Source organism: Neopelma chrysocephalum, unplaced genomic scaffold (genome assembly GCF_003984885.1).
Source record: "Neopelma chrysocephalum unplaced genomic scaffold, ASM398488v2 Primary Assembly neopelma1_43, whole genome shotgun sequence".
In the NCBI taxonomy this organism is placed as follows: Eukaryota; Metazoa; Chordata; class Aves; order Passeriformes; family Pipridae; genus Neopelma; species Neopelma chrysocephalum.
The window spans coordinates 22,706,205-22,724,706 of NW_020897702.1; the positions used below are offsets into that span (position 1 = coordinate 22,706,205).

Below are 18,502 nucleotides of genomic sequence, written 5' to 3' on the forward strand. Positions count from 1 at the left end.
GATGTCTACTCTATTCTGAAATTAAAAAGCACAGAAAAACTGGCATATAAAGTGAAAGAATTAAAAGTTTGGTGATATTTATTACAGGTAGGACATACTGGAAGAAAAATGTGATACAGATCTTAAGAAGAAGTTATGTTATAAAGAAAACAAATTCTCTAATGTAGAAGTCATAATCTAGTCAATTAACAGAAAAGTGGCTTGTTTAAAAAGAAAAGCGAAAGTTCCTTTCTTTTACATATCTAAAAAATATAATTAAACTCCAAAATAAAATAAAATAAAATAAAAAAAACAACAAAAACCCAAGACTGCTGTTACATAGGCAAAAATATGATTTTAAATGTAGGAAAATACATCTGCTATTATCATAGAATCAATATTTTTACAAGAGATATGAACCTTCATAATTTTGTACACTTTGTAGTCATCCATTAATAGATTTTTCCCAGCCATTTGTCACCAGACTTCTTGCCTCTTCCTCTAAAGTATCAGGTACTGCCCATTGTGGGAAGCCAAACAATGAAAAAGACTGCCCAGGAATCTGACCCAATATTACAGGAGGTTTAATCCTCCTACCCATCTGATATTGTCCACATTTTTGCAGCTGTGTCAGGCAAGCGTTTTACAGATGTCAATATTCTGGTTTCTGTTGTTCATGTTGGGAGACAGAAGGAGAAGGAAGGAAGTACCTCACCCAGAATATCCCGAGAACAGAGCTGTGACTTGAACAGAGTTAAGATTAATATTTCATATCTCCTAGACCTTGCAAGATCTTCCTTTGGGGATATCTCTTTAAAACTCATCTTCCTGCTGTTTTCTTTGAAGTTTGGGAGTCTTAGTTGGCCTTTCACAGAAGTCTAAAGTGTTAAAGGAATGATTCCAGGAGCACTGTGTGTTTAATACTCTATTGGAAATTAGGTGAGACTATGGCCCAGGCTTGTCTTGCCCATAACAGGAGTCTCTGGAGCACAAGCAGCACATTTTCAACATGGAAAGAGACGAAATTGATGTGCAACATCTGCTGCTGCCTGTTGACAGCAGGTCTGCAATGTGTCTCCCATGCAGTATGCCAAAAAATCTATCCCTAGGTGATGTGTACAGGGGGGAGTTATATTTTTTCTTGATTTTATGAACTCTAGGTAGCTGGAATGCAGAATTGCTAAGAATTGTTGTATTGGGCGTGAGAGGAAGAGGGGGAGGAGTTGGTGTTTTCTTTCTAAAAAAGCAGAAAGCAGATCTTGTTTTGCACAGATCTGGCAGCATCGTACTGTCATGGGAGCAGCCACAAATCCATGTTCCAAAGCAAACCAGCTCTCTGAGCCACTGAGCTGACAGCAGAGTTTGATTAACCTTAGACCCTATTTCTCCTGAGAAAAGAAGCACGAAGAGGGAATCATCAGCCTCATGAAAGCATTAAGGAGGCACCTGGGGGAGAGGAGAGTTTGGCTGACACTTTCACTGTACTGGAAAGGATGGAGAATGGGTGTGACCCCCCACTTATGCAGTTCAACTGCTCCCTGGAAAGTGGTGCCAAGAAAAGCTCATGATCACCTCTTTGAAAAAGCAATAAATGCCACTTGGGCATGGGCTGCCCATGTCCTTTCAACCCCAATGGAGAGCTGCACCTCTGGGAACTTCTGCTGGCCCGTGTCCATGGTCCACTTATGGCAATGCATGAGTGAAGCAAAGAGGACAAGAAGACCAAGGTTTGGTCTGCAGTTTCTCCCCTGCTTTAAATGAATCCTGGAATCTTGTCTCTCTGCTCTTGACTTCACTGCATGTCCAGGATAACTCAACTGATTCAGCTGTTTCCATGCCATCCATGTCTGGGCTGGAGCTGGACAGCTGGGGAGAGTGGTGGTGGGAGGACAAGCTTTTCCACCGAGGCTGAAGATTTGTTTATCAGTCAGGCTCTCTGGCAGTCAGCCCTGTACTTTGCAGCACCACTGATGGTTGTTGCAGAGTCTTAGCCAGGACCTCTCATTAACTGATCCTTGCAAGCCCTGGCAAAGAGCAATTTCAAAGCAAACCTGTGAACCTGTGTACTTAAATAACTAGGCCATAACATTCTCATCACAGGGTGTCTGGTTTCCTCTGAAACTTGTTACTGTGGGAGATTTACCACTGGAAATTTTTACTAGCCTTTTGCTGAAGCTGTCTAGACAGGGGAGAACATACCCAGGCAGTGAAGGCAGTGAGTGAATTAAGTCTTAGACGCTTTCAACACAGAGAAGTCTTTTGGGAATGCTTACACTGTAGGGTTGGTTTTGAACTAGGAATTTCCTGCATAGGTACCTCAGCCTAAAAATCTGGCCTCTCCTAGGTTCGCAGAAATGGCTAGATGATTGCACTGACTGAGTAGGAAACCTGAATTTAGGCACCCACATGGAGGTGTTTCCAGGGTTTTTAGGAAGCCTGCATTCGTTTTGAGGACACATAAGTGAACCCTGGAGAGCTGTTCAGGTGCAGGAGTAGAAAGGCTCTCACAGCTCAATTGACCAGATGACTTGTCTCCACTGACAACAGTAGAAGCTTGACTCCCTTTACTTGTGCTTCTTAAGATGGAATCAAATCCTCTTCAATGAGGACTGTTTTTTTGACAGGAACCATCTTTTTGTGTCCCTGCAACACCTACTACAGAAGGAGCTTTGTTCCTTACTGAGATTTCTGACTGCTGTTGTCATGTCATCACCACAATAAAAAGAGAGGTGATGCTTTCTGAGAAAGTGTTTTCTCAGGGAAAGCTCTTATTGAAGCATGAATTAAAAAGTCTCCAACAAGACCCTTTTTTCTGTATAGTCACATTAGCATGCACAGATTAAAGACCACTTAGGTAAGCGTTAGGTCCTTGGCCCAGAAGTCTCAACAGTGCCCTCACAGTTATGCTATAGAGGTGCCTATAGACTAAAACCTGAAAAAACTTCCTGTGATGGATATGGCTCCTTTTCTGAAAAGCTTGAAACAAATTAGAATGTACCAATAAAGATGGGAATTAAATTGGAAGGGATTCTGAGGAACAGTGTCTTGTCCAAAGTTCATTGACAGTTGAAAAAACCCAAACCTTAAATCAGGTTTTTATGATTTCTATCAGTCTCTGCATGCTGTGTTTGATCCAGATATGCTGTTTAAATCCTTGTAACATTTTTGGTATGAACCATTCTTCCTGTCTCTTTTTTTTTTCTGATATTTAATCTAGCAGTGCTTCATCAGGTAAGAGTTAAAATCTGTCTCACCTCTCAGTTTGCATCCTCATAAAGTACATTAAAATCTGGTAACTTTGTGCAGCAACAGCTTTTCAGAGGATACAACAATAGGGATTCTTACAAAGTTTCCTGTAGCTTTCAGCTATGGAGTTTCATTGTCCTTAGATGTATCTGAAAGAATCAATTTTTGTAAATAAGGCTAAAATCAGAGTAAAATTACATTGTACTAAAACAAGTACCTGATCACTTCTAAATTAGGCTACAATTATATTTGTTACTGTTTTAAAAACAAACAATTTAACCAACAAAAACCCCAACACTTTAACATACAACCTTATCTATAGCATCATTTCAGGTACTGTTGATGATGTACAGCGTTCCCATCTCTTGTAAACTTGCATGGCAAAAGATTTCCTAGATATCAGTTATACTAAATATTAACTCAGAAGGATCATGACATTGAAAAGGCAAAGACATATCTCATAAATGCATCCAATGGAAAATACAGTGCCTCCTGTCTTTTCTTTGCAAGAAACCTCACACCTCCTTACGTTGCTTCTATTTTGCAGGCCTGATATTTTATATTGTGAGTGATGAAATTTAGCATCTTATCTTTCAGAGTGCAGTCTAAACATTATCTAAGCCATGTGCCATGGATGACAATTGTCTGTGGTGTTTGGCTGTCACATATTTCATCTCTCAGTGTGTGCATGTTCTTGTGAATCCTGCACACATATGTCTCCGTGAGAACTTGGCACCAATTCTTTGGAAGCTACTTTGGAAGTGAATGGATTTTGTACAAAGAATGAAATAAAGGAAAAAAAACAGGTTTTGGCTAGAAAGGCAAGCTAATGATGTTTTCCTTTCCCAGGAGGTGACACAGGGTGGTCCAGAGCGCTGCCAGCAGCTCTGGACTTCGAAGGCTGATTTTTAATCCTGTTTTGCTGTGGTACAGGGCATATCACAGGATCTGAACTTTTGTCTTGTCACATGGAAAAAGGTCTTTTTAAAATGAGATTATGGTAGTCCTTGAGTTTCCGTGAACTCTGGACAAACTTATCCCAGATGATGGTAAACTGAGGTCCTACCACGCATGACCTTTCTCAGGCATAAAATACCAGTGTGCAATCCAGACCAGTGCTTAATTTTTGATTGCTTATAGCAAGCACTAAGGCCAGTGAGATCTTTAAGAACTCTTCTTCTGTATTTACAAGTGGCTTTTTGGATATCAGAGGAGAGGATGAGATTTGTTTGTCAGTGAGCCCCAAGATTTGTGCAGTACCATCTGGGTTACACAGATGATGTGTCTTTCAGGGCCTTGTGTGGCAGGCGTGGTGGGGCTGACCATGCCACGGTACTGCCTCTTTGGAGACACGGTGAACACGGCATCACGGATGGAGTCCACGGGCCTGCGTGAGTATTTGGGACAGTCCCTGGGGTGGGTGGTTGAACTAACTTCTCAAGAGAGATGAAGAAATGCACATCTGTAATTATAAGTATTGCAACTGAAAAAGGGCAAGTCAAATGACAAAATTCAAAGCGGCCTGAAGGACAGGGCATCAACTTTGCAATTGCAGGTCAGCTTTTATGACCCTGCCTTCAAGACCCTGCCTTCCATCTCCAGTCCTCTAATTTGAATCCCATCAACTAAACTCAACATGAATTTTGCCCTAGTTTTCTCTGACATAGGTTGGATCTTGCTTTCAGTCAGTGCTGAGAACCCTTAATTCAGAGCTGTTCTTGCACAGTAAAATAATGCATTTACCTGTCATGACCAGTACAAAGCAAGGGTTCAAGCACACGAGGGCGTTGCTTCCATCATACCCTTGACTGTAGAAAGTCCCACTGAGATGGAGGCAGCAGGAGCACTGCAGATACAAGAGCATTGTTATACAGTAGTAGAAATGCATATAGATAAGTGACAACAGGAAAATTGTAGGTTAGTCTCTCAGGAAATGTAGCTCATAGCTATGTGGTCTTCCTCTACGTACTCCAAATGATGTTCCTCTTTTAGATTATTATACAAAAAAAAAATTAATTGGCTCATCCCCCATTATTCAAGAGGGAAGGGAATTTGACTGACACAATTGAAATAAAAGCTCAACAAAAACAAAAAAGAAAATTATCTTTGAACTTTTCTTTGAAAGAAAAGTTTTAGAAACATTGCCTGGCTTGTTCACACCAGTATAACAATAACAAATTTCAGGGAGTTCCAGCAAGGGCTGTAAAAGAAATTGGGGGAGTTGGGAATTCAGTAAGGTTCTCCACCTTTGCCTTTTTGTTCACAGACTTAATGGTAGCTCTGGGTAGAATCAATTACTGAAAGCCCAGATAGATCTAGATGCATAGCCACATTTTCTTTATGTTCCCTTGCAAACTCCATCTCTCTGCTCTTCATCCCAACTTTCTATTTATGTTGGGTGTCTGGAGTAGGGCAGTTAGTTATTTTTGGGTTTTTTTCCCATTCCCTAGTTATTCTGTGGCAATAGATAAAACAGCAATCCAGCTGACAATGTCACTGGAAAATCACTTACTATCTTTGTTGAGCTGGGCTTCTGCAGTTAGTGTGTTTGGTATCCATCTGCAGGAAGCCTCCAGTGTGGATCTCCTCTGCCCCTGTGCTCATTACAGCCCTGCCTGAAAGGATCCATCAGTCAGCATTGAACTCTATGTAGAGGAGCACCACACAGTTTTGGAGCACTTTTCCTCATCAATATGAAGCAGCGGGGAATTTGCAGCCTGTATGCAGCATAGTGATCCAGCTGTTTTGCTTTCCGTTCCCAGCTTACAGAATTCATGTCAGCCAAAGCACAGTGGATACGCTTCGGAGTCTGAATGAGGGCTATGAAATCATACCTAGAGGGAAAACAGAACTGAGGGTAAGAAAGGTCGGGGCTGTGTGAAGCACTTCACAAGAGAGTCTTCTTCTTTAGGGAATTTACATATTAAGCTCTTGTTTGACCTTCATCCACCACTCTTCTGCTAAATCCTTCCAAAATTGTCCCTTCCAGTTGTTTCAGTACATGAGGTGATTACTGAAGGACTGTGGGATTGAGCAATCAGCTGTACGTGGATATAAGTATTTATTTAGTACTCTATTTAGTCCACTCTTAGGAGAAGCTGCTGCTTCTCACAGTGTCCAAACAAGACAGTACTAAATAATTCAACCATCATTTCTACCCTTACATAGTTAATAGACAGACTTAGAATCTTTACTTGCCTTAAACATCTAGAATTAAAGCTCTGAATATGGCCTCGGGCTCCTCAACAATCTTTCATGACAAGAGGGTTCATCTCATCTGAGTTCATATGTCTGCAAGTGGAGATCGGAGGTAATTATTTCAGGTTTAGTCAATGGAAAGAAACCTTTACACAGTTAGTGGAGATAAATTAACACTTTAGAAAATTATTAACCTGACGTACTGTCAGGGTCCAGTTTATGTGAAGATGAATGTTTTTCTCCACTTCTTCAGTCAAGGGTGATTGACTGATATAGATGCCTACAGTTCACCAGATGTATCACACCTTAAAAGCTAAATCATCAGTGGTGGGATAGGAAGTTATATTCTGATACTCAGTCCAGAAAGAGTTGTAAAATCTCTCAATTAATAATGCTAGTGCTGCCAAATAAGATGATTAGAGATCCTGTAGTTTCCTATTTCTGTTAAATTGTGTAGTTTCAATGACCCAGATCAATAGGGGTCATTTGTAAATGAGAGTTTGAATAAGGATAATGAATATCCTGCTTTAGGGTAATGAAATTCAAATAATCCCTGAGCTGTTTGGAAGGACAGCCCAAGATTTCCAGCCATGTTCTGTCTCTGGAGATATATGAAGCCAGAGAAATCCAGAGGAAATTACGTATTGAGCAGAGGGCAATCAGAAAGCTGATCTTTATCTGGATTTTTGGTTTTATTTTAGGGTAAAGGAGTAGAAGACACATATTGGCTGGTTGGGAAAAAAGGCTTTCTGAAGCCCTTACCTAAACCTCCTGAAATAAAGCCAGGGTAAGTGTGACTTCATCACTGTTCAATACATTCATTATAAGGTCCTTTTTGGAGTTTGCAGGCTGAATACCTGTCTTTCCATGTTATCTGTTTGCAAAGTCTCTATCATTTTCCTTAGGTGACTTGTATGTTCAGGTATAGTACTGAGACTGAGAAGTTATGTGGTTTCTTCAACTCCTCTCCTTAGTCACAGTTCCCAAATGGGATGGAAGCTTGCTGCTTCTCCCATATACTGCCTTGAAGATTGAGCACCAGGGAGCTGCTTCCTTAATCTCTTTCATACTCTGTGTGCATATGGAAGACACACAGGTATGGACACTTTTAGGTCTCTGTTGTCATCAGTGTATGGGTGACACTCAGATTTTTCCCTCCCTCTATCAAAATTCCTGCTAAAAAACCACCAATCTCATCCAACATATAAATATATTTCTTCCCTTTCACTCTAATATAAAAATAAGGAGACTTTGTGTTATAAATTATGGCACCGTTAGGTAACTGAAGACTTAATGATGTTGCCTCCATACAGGTGGTGGTGAGCAAAGATTGATCACACAAAATTCATTAAGTCATTTTCTAGCTTTGCCATGCCTGACTTTGCAAACAGAGTACTCCCTGTGCAGCTGTTACCTGCTGTATGCCTGGAAAGGATGTTGAGGTCAGGACATAAAAAACAGGAGTCAGATTTGTTTGACAAGAACAGCGTAGTCACCCACATTAAAAGCAGTCAACTTTGACTCCCTTTATAGTCAATAAAGAGAAATACAAGCTATGGTGTCTGATTTGATTGGCTTGCTTGGATGTCTGTATTAGAAGATGAATTGCCCTTGCAAGGTGCCTCTTTTGTTGACTGTAAAGAGATCCTACAATGACTACCTCAGAGATAGATGTATGACAACAAACAAAGTCTGTTTTAATGTGGCTCTGACTTCTGATCAATCTTGTTCTAAGTATTACCTCATTTTCTCTTAGTGAAATGAAGACTTCTTTTTTTATCTCTCTCTGCACACCAAAGTCGACTTGGGAGGCTGCATACAGGGCAGTCCATGTGCTCAGAACCATCCCAGAGCTTTCTCAGAGTAAGGTGGAACTTACAGTATTACAGTATTTGGGGACATCATTTTAAAATTGTTTGGATGTCAGTCAGGGTGAAAATAGAAGTTTACTGAAAGACAATTTTGAGATACAATATTTCGTAGGCCTTGAAGGCATTTTACTACTAATACTTGATGGGAGTGAGCTATTGAATAATGTGTATTGATATCAATGATGCATTATTCACGGGAAATATGAAACTTGGAGGAATATGGCATGCTAAGCAGTCAAGCAGCAGACTACTTGTAGGATAGATATTTTTTTAAGATTTCAATCAGATAGGTTTAGAGGAAGGCTATACCAGGAGACTAGTTAGGTAGCTGAAAAGCAGATATGGAAAAAACCAAAAAATTGTGAGTAAATATTTGAAGTTGACATCCCACAATGCTCTGGGACAGGCAGAGCCTTGGCAGCACTGGTGGAGCACTCCTCTTGTCCAAAACAGCAGAAAAGACCTGATCTTATGCAAAACTAGCAGATATAAGCCTGACCTGGACTAACTCACAGATGCATTTTGTAAAGCACTGAAAAAATATCTAACACTAGGAAAAATTCAATGGCTAATGAAATTCAGAAATAAAAACCAAGCAAAAAACAAGCAAGCCAAAACAAAACCAAGAGCCAGGATCATGTTCATTTGCCGTTCCAAGGAGATGAGTGACATTCTCAGCCTTCTGAATTTCCAAGTTCAACATCCTGGTTCAGAAATCCTTTGCTCTGGTACTGAATACAATGTTCAAAAAGCATCAGAAGTCCTCTATCCCAATAGGTAGTTTTATCCAGAAACTTTCCCTTTCTAAGACTATTCTAAATTAGTTATGGAAAGTTAACTGGAGGGGAAAAAATAACACAATTCAGCAAAGAGAGATACAGATTGTTGATCCTCTCAAGGGTTTTTAACTATGAACTCAGTGCCCAGGTAGATCACATATGAGAGTTTTTGATTTTTAACATTGAACCCAGATTCCTGACCTCGCATGAAATCATGCAATAGGTCTTAAGTCCAGAAGGGTCAATAGGTTATCCAGCCCACCACCACTCACAGCGATGAGTGCAGCCTGACATGAGACATCACTGAAAACTGAAGATGCAGGCATGGATAGGAGTCAGTCTGGGGACTCTCTCATCCTCACATACATGAGGATCATCCCTGGAGGAAGCACTGAGATCCTTGTTTGAGGATAAATGGGTGAGAAATAGTGAAGGATGCTCAAAGAATCCATCTCCCAACACCAAATGAGAATCACCTTTTTATGAGACAGGAAAAAGGTACCCATCAGGAAAACATGGCTTTTTCTTCTACTCAGTACAAAGTTCTCATTGTTCTGTCTGTATTGATGCACCACGGTATGATGGGAGTTGATTGGTAGAGAGCCTCTGCTGTTGCTGCTGATGTGTCTTTCCCGGGAGAAAGGTTTTCTATTCAATCTCCTATTTGAAATCTTTCACCTAATGCTCTTTTAAATCAGAAATAAAAGAGCTTGTGGGGCAAACAGCAGCAAAACCCTTCTGTTGTCCTTCTATAGCTGGACTTATGAAACAGCATCAAAATACTTCCTAGATAAACTTTATATAACATATAAAAAGAGCTATCTGAGGAAATCCAAACATCCTCTGTCTCATACTCACACACTTGATCACCTAATCTTAGGACACATGCAGTTTGCTTCACAATCAATCCTTTCTTTTCAAATTATTTCTGACCCCCTAATATGGCAGCAAAATAAAAAAAAAGGAATATTGATCATGGCTGTGGCATAATGATTGTGAGAAAGAAGAGTCTTTCTCTGAAATCTGATTGAGGGGAGAGAGGGAATGAAAGCTAGTGACATCTCCCTCTGCAAAAGACTACCTGACTTGTGATATGATTGCTTCAGCTTTTATTTTTAAACAAGCTCTTTTTGAGCGAGCTGAGGTTTCTGAAGAATTGACAGGAATATTAGAGAATTGGTGCTGATAGCAAGAAACCCTAAATGCAGTATTCAGAAAGGAAGCAAAGTCAGGACTTTACAGATTTTCTCCTGCTGGCTTTGGAAACAAGGTGGTAGGAAGAGAGGACCTTGGAAAAAAACCAGCTGTCTTCAAAAGACAGAGGATGGGATGGAGGGTGCAGAACCAGACCTTTCCAGTTGCTCAGACATTAGTGAGTTTAGGAGATGTGCAAGTTCTATTTGCACTGGATCTTTCTTTTTGTTACTGAGCTGTGGATGAAAGTCATTATCACGCAGTTATTTGATACTTGTGTGAGCAATGTTTGGACGTGGACCTCAATCTCATATTGTGCTTCATCCCTAAATACCTTGGTCAGGTCTTCACCTTCTGTGGGTCACAACCTGCTGCACTATTGTGCAGACACAGGCAGCAACATCCTCCACTCTTCTGTGGGTGAGTCCTGCCAAGTGGATTCAAGGAACAAACCACTCACATTCACCCTGTGGCTGAATTTTGCTACTGCTTGCATAAAGGGTCTGGACACAAAGATTCCTCTTCTCTCTCCAACAGTCAAGATTTAATCTTATTAAATGTTATTTACCTCCATCTGATCTGGTCATCTTGCACGTCTTTTAAGAGTCAGTGCGGGGAAATAGACATTTCTAGGTGCAGATCTTCTGTCTCACAAAGTATATCTACTTTGAGATAAACCCTTACTGTGTTCTGGCAGTGTCAACTTCCATCTACTGGCTGAGAAGGGAACACAAGATATTTGGCTCAGATGAAAATATCTGTGTTGCAGAGAGACAAATGGCAGGGAGCTAAATCCCACCTGAATTGTAGATTCCTAGAAGTCATTCCTCATTGAGCCCATCAGGATTATATCCTCCTGGCTTCCCTGTCCTTTGGACAGAGCCCTAAATGCTCCAGCACTCATGAGGAGGTTTATAAACAGGAATTAATGTTTCTAAAAAGAAGAAAGATGTTCCCAGAGCTGAGGATTTAGGTAAGGAATGGGAGGACAAATTGACTAGACATTTCCATTTGTAGAACAGAACTGACAAAAGAGCTGAAACTTGACTCTGATTTCCCTCAGGAAAGGCTTTTAAATTTGTCCTAAGCTTTCAGAGACAGCTGGCTATCTCTAGGGACAGTTAAATAGGATTTCCATTAGGAAATGTGCCCATATTTTTGAGAGATGAGAGCTTCTGAAAGCAACACCTCTGGAAGAGCAAAAGGCACTGAGACAGGAACTGAACCAACCAAAGGTGAGATCTTCACAGCAGTTTTGTTCTTTCCTTTCCTTTAATTAATGAGGGGAAGGATCAGTGGAATAATGGAATCATTCTCCCAGGATTCGTCTTGTCTAATAGATTCTGAAACAGCCATTATAGACATATAATTTGTGCTCCTCAATCAACAAAGTCATTCATTTTGTCCTGGGAGAAGTGTCTAAGAGTACCAAGAGACCTCTGGACACTTAAAATTTAATTAGGTGACCTCACTTTTTGCAGTAATTCAAGTTGAAAGGATACAAAATGGGAATAAATAAAACCAGGACCAGGACCAACATTTGTTTTCCTTTTTCTCACCAGAAGACACTTACCTTTCACTTGGTCTACATTACAGTCTGTTCTTCATTACAGATGAAACTGAACTGGTTCTTTCTCTAATGGCCTGCCTGTTCACTGCAGGTATAGAGCTCATGGGTTACTCCCGGAAGAAATTGCAGAGTTCAAAAGGAGGAAAGCTGAAAAAGCCTTGGCAAAAGGGCCTAGATCTGAGGTAGTAGCTGTAGGACAGTCCCAATGTAGCTCTTCTGCTTAGTGTCTGCTTGCATGTCGTGTGTCTGCACTTTGCTGGTTTTAGTGTCTTTTTCTTTTTCCCTTTTAATTTGTTTTTCTTCCTTTCTATTTTTTTTTAATATGTTGTATTATTATTCTAAAGTGTCTCATTCAAAATGCGTTCAGAACAGCAGTAAAGCTGTCTAAAGATAGTAGTAGTCTTGTTGGGTGATTTCCTAGCAAATTTATGCTCTACTATCATATTAATTCCTGAAAGGCATACAGTATTTCTGTGTTTACCTGCAGTGTATTATCAATCCATTGAATGTTGATGTGCACTGTGCCAGGAAGAGACCAGTACATGGTAAACACAGTGATAAAACTGTTCAAGCCTGGAAAAATCCAAATTGCCTATTGTTGCTTTCCTGTAATGTATATCTCCTACAATCCCATATCTCATGACATGAAAAAGGATGCAGGTCTGTTATTCATCATTATGGTACCTACAAGTATGAGAAATAATGGATTTAGGGTGATTTGGGTGGAATTCAGAAGTTACACGGAGTATGACAGCATGACCTGAGGTATCTGATCAAGGAGGTATTACCAGAGCAAGGCTGGTGTGTAAGCATGCACACCCACACATGCACGTGTGGTGTCCCCTGAAAATGCTGTATGATTAGGTTTTCTTAATAGTATCTCTAAAAACATCAATAATGCTTCTGCTCAGTTCCTCTGAACCAATGTGTATTTAATTTCCACTTTCTTAAAAAAAAGGAGAGGTGGATGAAAGCCCAGAGTACCTAGATACAGGATAGTTACAAACCCCTAAGATACACCATATCAGGCTGATAGATTACTATGAAGACTAAAGCTCCATCTAATTTTCTCATAAGGATAAAACCCAGCAGATAACTTTTGGCTGTGTTCCTCCTTCCCAACCACAACCTTTAAAGATTCAGGGGTACTAGGCTGTTTTATCTAGTTTTACTAGTGTTGCTAGGCTGGTTTATCTCCCTTAAAAGATTTTTAAATTTTGAGGTTCTTCCTATCGAGGACCTGGGCAGAAATTCCTCCTTAAAAAAAATAAAAATAAAAATAAAATAAAGGATTTAAATGTGGGGCCCAATCCGCAGAGACCTGCAATAAGCACTGCCATATGGAACACTCACTGCTAAATATAAGCTCCAAGGCATGGAAGACCACCCTGCTGATTTACACCCAAGAGTACCAACTAGTCTTCCAAGGCTGGAGACAAAGAGCATCTCTCACTTGGGTTAACCCTGCTTGACAAAACCTGCACATATACTGATACATAAATATTTAGTACTTATATCACCCACAGGCTGATTAGTAGTATATTATGGAGAAGAGAAGGTCCTCAGTAGCCAACTTGGCTCAATCCATGGGAAATAGCTGAAAAATTAATAAGGCATTCATACCTGGATCTTTTCAATGGTCCTAGTTCAATCCTTCTTGTGTGCATGAAGCTTTCAATGGAGGCAATTAAGTCCTCAACAGCTACTTATTCCCAACATGCCTGCTTGGTGGTTTAGTGATGTTTCCAGCTAATCTATTTTAAATGCTTATAGTGAAAGGGAATATGCCACCAATAACCTTGTTTTTCCTTGATAGCAATAAAGGAACACTTTCCATGGATCTGAAATATAGTGATCCATAGTCCATTCACTCAGTGGATGATCCTATTAGTCTGGGACCATAAAGAGCTGACAGTTCCAAAAGGTTCTTGCTGCAATAGGATAGGGATGCTCATCTTGGAGTAATTATATTTAGGAATATTCATCTGGTCTGGAGTCTAGAGGAAGGTCAAGACTCTACTCCTCATGCTTAGGAATCAAATCCTTTAACCTTGAAGGAGTGGCTGTGGACTCTGCTGTCTTTAGTGGACACCTTATTTCAAAGAGAAATGATGGTTCTGGATGGATCTTGGTAAAAACGTTCAGCAAAGCATGAGGAACACCTGAGTGCATCTCCAGTTACCAGAAGATAAACCCCTTGGCTATATCACTAGTGACTCTTATACTTTGTCCTGTGGTAAGATCTGTGACCTTAACATGTACCTTCCAACCCACTCATGTTAGTGGGATTCAGCCCAGAGCACCATGTTTGTAGAGACACTTGTGCAAGGTTGTAGATGAAACAGCAGCTGAAGAACACGTAGGATAAACTATGGTGTCTCAAACACTGCTGGATAATATCCTCAGGTAGATGAATCCCAACCATAGCATCTTAAAACACTTCTGATAAGGAGAAAGGGATTTCTCTCTTTAAATTCAAGACACAACAGAGAACTGTCCCACAGAGAGGCCAATGACTCCCCAGGATCTGTAGATTGATCTCACTTTGGAGATGAGACTTAGAGTCTATGCAAGTCAGTCAGAACTCATTTTGGAGTTTTAAGTGGTGAGATTTCATCCCAATGTGATGAGTAGCTGTTGTGTTTATAGAGGGACCCATGGCATATGAATCTTAGTACAGTCTGTATTGCTCTTTGCTGACCTTTAAGTATATAAGCATACAGGTAGAGTATCCTGCATGGACAAAAGTCTGGGATTACCCAAAAATACTGAGGTTCAATTTTTCAAGTTATTTTCTCTCCTTTTTTTTTTCATTGTTCCTCAAGAATTTGACTCTCCTTCTATTCTGATCTCTCATGCTATGAACTCAGCTTAGCGACAGGAGATCCTTCAAGATTCTTTCTTGTTCAGGAAATACAGTAAACACCCAAATAATTGCATGTTGCTGGCCAAACCATAGACTAGCAAGGTGCAGCTGACCAGCAGATAAGATCATAGAATCATAGATTCATAGAATGCTTTGGGTTGGAAGGGGTGTTTCAAGGCCATTTAGTTCAACTCTCCCCTCCCTTCCCCTCCCCTTCTGTTTTACAGCCACAACTGGCCAGATGTACTGACTAGGAAACTCAAATCTGTCCTGAGGGACACAAAGAGAACACTAACAAAAGCAACCTTTAAAGAGCTGGGGAGCATGAAGGAGTCTGATATAAGTTTCGAAGAGGATGAAGTTTGAGAAGAGCACAGCAAAGAATTAGTAAGATCAGGATGGACACCTCGAAGCCAATCCAACAGAGCTCACTCTCCATTTAGTTCCCAACCACCCAAAAGCAGTATAATTAATGAAGCATCTTGGCTCTTGCAGAGAATGAACCTGAACAGGCAGATGAATCCTGACCATCTTCTCTTGTGAAACTGGGAGCCAGCTCAGAGTTGTATGTGTGCATTTTTTCTGGGGGGGTCCACTGGGGAGGAACGTGATGGTGATGATGATGGTAGTTACAGCTCTTCATGAGCAACTGTCACAAGGATGAACTCGAATATTTTAGCTAGGTCTGCGTGGCAGGACAAACAAGTCTGGATGCTCTTAGGCCTGGATTTGAACAATAATGCCAAGTGCTAAAATGATTTAGCTGTTTTGCATTAAATAATTCTTTTCCTGTTGTTGTAGCAAACTCTGGTTTCATGAAAATCATTGCAATTGAGAAAAAAATGTTTTGGCCAACAACAAAAAGTATTTTTACTCTCCCACAGGTGGAAATTCTGAATCAAAATGTTTTGTTCCTGTATGTCAATTTAAGCTGAAACATTCTCTTTTAAATTGACATTTCAGCTGCAAAAGGCAATTTAATGATATTTTCAAACTGAAATGACAGTTTTGAATTGAAACAGTTTGGTATGAATCAATATTTATTTCAAATGCCAAAATGAGATTCTGCTCAAAATGTCAAAATATGTCATCTTTGTAAATCCAGATCCAATTGCAAGAACATATACAGGATATCTAAAACATTTTATGTGTTTCATCCCAAAGCAAGATGAAAACAGAATGCCAAGATGTTTTAAAACTGAAATGCAGTTACATTAGCTGAGTAATACTAATAAAATACACTTTTTTTCCTGAAAAAGTGGGGCTGATGGAACAGAGAGTACATCACTAAAGCAGTTCAAAGCCTAAAACCCATCACTCTTTTCCTTCCCAATATCCAAGAGGTCTCTAAGGCACTTGTCTATAAAGGAAGCCTCCCAGTAAGTAAAAGACTTTTTGACCTGTAGGCACTTCTCACAGAGCACACTTCATCAAGGTAAAATAATTTTGGTGTTGGCCTCTTCTTCTTCTGGGTTTTTTATTGCTGTTCAACATCTGGCTTCTAATAAACTTCTGGGAATTATTATTCTCTCTCCTTCAAGGCTGGAGAGAAGAGCAGGTATGTTAATTCAATGCATATTACCACCAGAAGGTGCTCATTGTGGACACTGAGATCTTTCTCAAGCTCAGTTTGAACTCTTCTCATCAGAACAACCTAAGCAGATTTTTACCATTCAGATAATAAATAAGAGTCAACAACCACTTGTCAAACATTCTTGGGATATTGCAAATATCTTTATGGAACAAGGTGAGTCAGACTTCACAAAGTTGAGGAACATAATATTTACTGTATCAAGTATAAAATGTACACTGTCAAAGTAGGAGCTGTTTGGAATATAAACATCTGAAAAGCAAAAACAGAGGGGAAATCCATTAATATTATTTAATAATGAGATTTTACTCTATGGCACCTGGTTTTGTGAAAGAAGTTTTGCTTGTTTCATGATGAGAGTAGATATTCCAGGCGGGAGGAGTTGGCCCTTGAATGACATCTGTTAAAAGGCTCATACAACACTTGAGCTGCCAAATTAGGATTTGGAAAGTTTTCACTTCCTGCCCTCTGCTCACCCTCTGTTCGAGAATTCATTCAGAAGTAAAGTCCTATGGAAGAGACATAGGGCAGGTAATTCTGACACAATATACCTCAGTATACAGTTCTAGGGAGGGACATTATCTGGGTTGGTTTGTACAAATATGAGTTTAAAATCAAACAGTTTCTCCATAATTCATGTCTTTTCCCTTATTTTCCCGTGTAAAAAACATTTACCAGTGCTGTCCTGCTACATAGCACAGTGGGTTAAATCAACCTGAATTTTCCATCTGAAGATGACTGAAACAAGAGGATTTCAATCCATCCTTCTGCCCAGTTTTTTCCTTCAGCCTGTAGTCTTCTAAAATAAACAACATTCTTTGAATTTATTTTAGAAAATAAGATAGTAAATCTGTGGGAAAGGGTAGAAGAGAAGCAAAGTTCTATTCACTGATGACTTTAGTAATCCCAGGATAATTCTTAATTCTCTTTGAAGCCAGTGGTATTTTTTTTCCTCTTAATTTCAACAGGAAGAGGCCAAGGACTCATCCCTGAGTGTGACGATCTCTACCTTTCGAAACCCATAAAACATATTTATATTTTTCTGACATTATTCTGTTTAGATAGATTTAGGTTCACTCATGAGATTTCTTCTAATACTTCCTACGATTACTGTATAAGCCTCTAAGTTTGTTACTTTGCTCTTAAAACTAATGTTTGGATGTTGCAATGAGGAAGATGTGGGCTGGAAGCAGCAAATGTAAATTTTTGTAACTCCACATGAGACTTCTCAGCTGACTGTGGACAAGGCAGTTGGTGGATTCTTGGGTAGTGAAGTGCACACTGTAGAAATCACTATCAACAAGAATCTATTGCATGATTGCTGGAGGTTTTACCACTGATGTTACAGAGTGAATTTTAACACAGTCATGCAAACCCGATGAGAACTGTAGAAGGTGTATTTGTGTGCAATAAACACTCTCTGAAACACAGTTCATATTTCATACAGTATTTTCAGCAGTCAATTTATAACATATGACAATAAAGATCCTTGAAACCTATACCTCCACCTCAAAATCTCATTCTAGTTTGTTTATTTACCTTCAGCTGACTTCTCAGCTTATTTTTCAGCTCTCTGTGCAGGTAAGGGACCTGTGGAGCCCCCTGTTCACATATGTGCTTGATTATACAGTAATTTAGAGGCAGGTCTCAAAATGCACAAGTCAGAGGCAGGACAGTCAGGGAGAGAAAATATGAGATGCAGAAGAACCCCAGGAAGATATGGAGCAGCCACAATGTGGATGGGTGTCCAAACAGCTGCAAGGGCTCATGTCTGGGAAAATTTCCTGTGACAGGGGATAGTAATGCAAGGAGGGGACAATACCACTCCCCACAGCACATTTCTTATTAGAAAATATGAAGGTGTTTCTCTGGGTTATGAAATTACAGCCAAGTGAATGCAGGCATAGAGCCAAAGGTGAGAGGTGAGTAATCCCAGGAAAATTCTGTGATTCTGTCCTCGCACCAGCAAAGAATCTGTTAAATAAATGCATGGAAAACATCACGTCAACCTGCTGCTTTCTATCCATTCAAAGGACATAGTCTGGCAAGGGCCTATGCACAGACAGGTTCTTACCTATACACTCACACACAGTGTCATCAGCTGGATGTATCACTGATGAAGGTGCGCTAAGGATTACCTACTGGTGTAGCCACACATCCTTTCTTTCCCCTTCAGGCATGCTAGAAAGCCCTACTGTGGTACTCACT

General features: G+C 40.0%; 1 protein-coding gene across 1 annotated transcript in view; it reads left to right on the plus strand.

The window, feature by feature from the left end:
- The window catches only part of GUCY2F (guanylate cyclase 2F, retinal), a 40,608-nt gene extending 25,466 nt beyond the window's left edge, over positions 1–15,142 (plus strand). The window contains 5 exon segments of the mRNA XM_027677705.1: positions 4,518–4,616; positions 5,988–6,082; positions 7,125–7,216; positions 11,935–12,019; positions 14,931–15,142. Coding sequence (XP_027533506.1) covers positions 4,518–4,616; positions 5,988–6,082; positions 7,125–7,216; positions 11,935–12,019; positions 14,931–14,957 — 398 coding nt within the window. The 3' untranslated portion in view covers positions 14,958–15,142.
- The last annotated feature ends 3,360 nt before the right edge of the window (positions 15,143–18,502 follow it).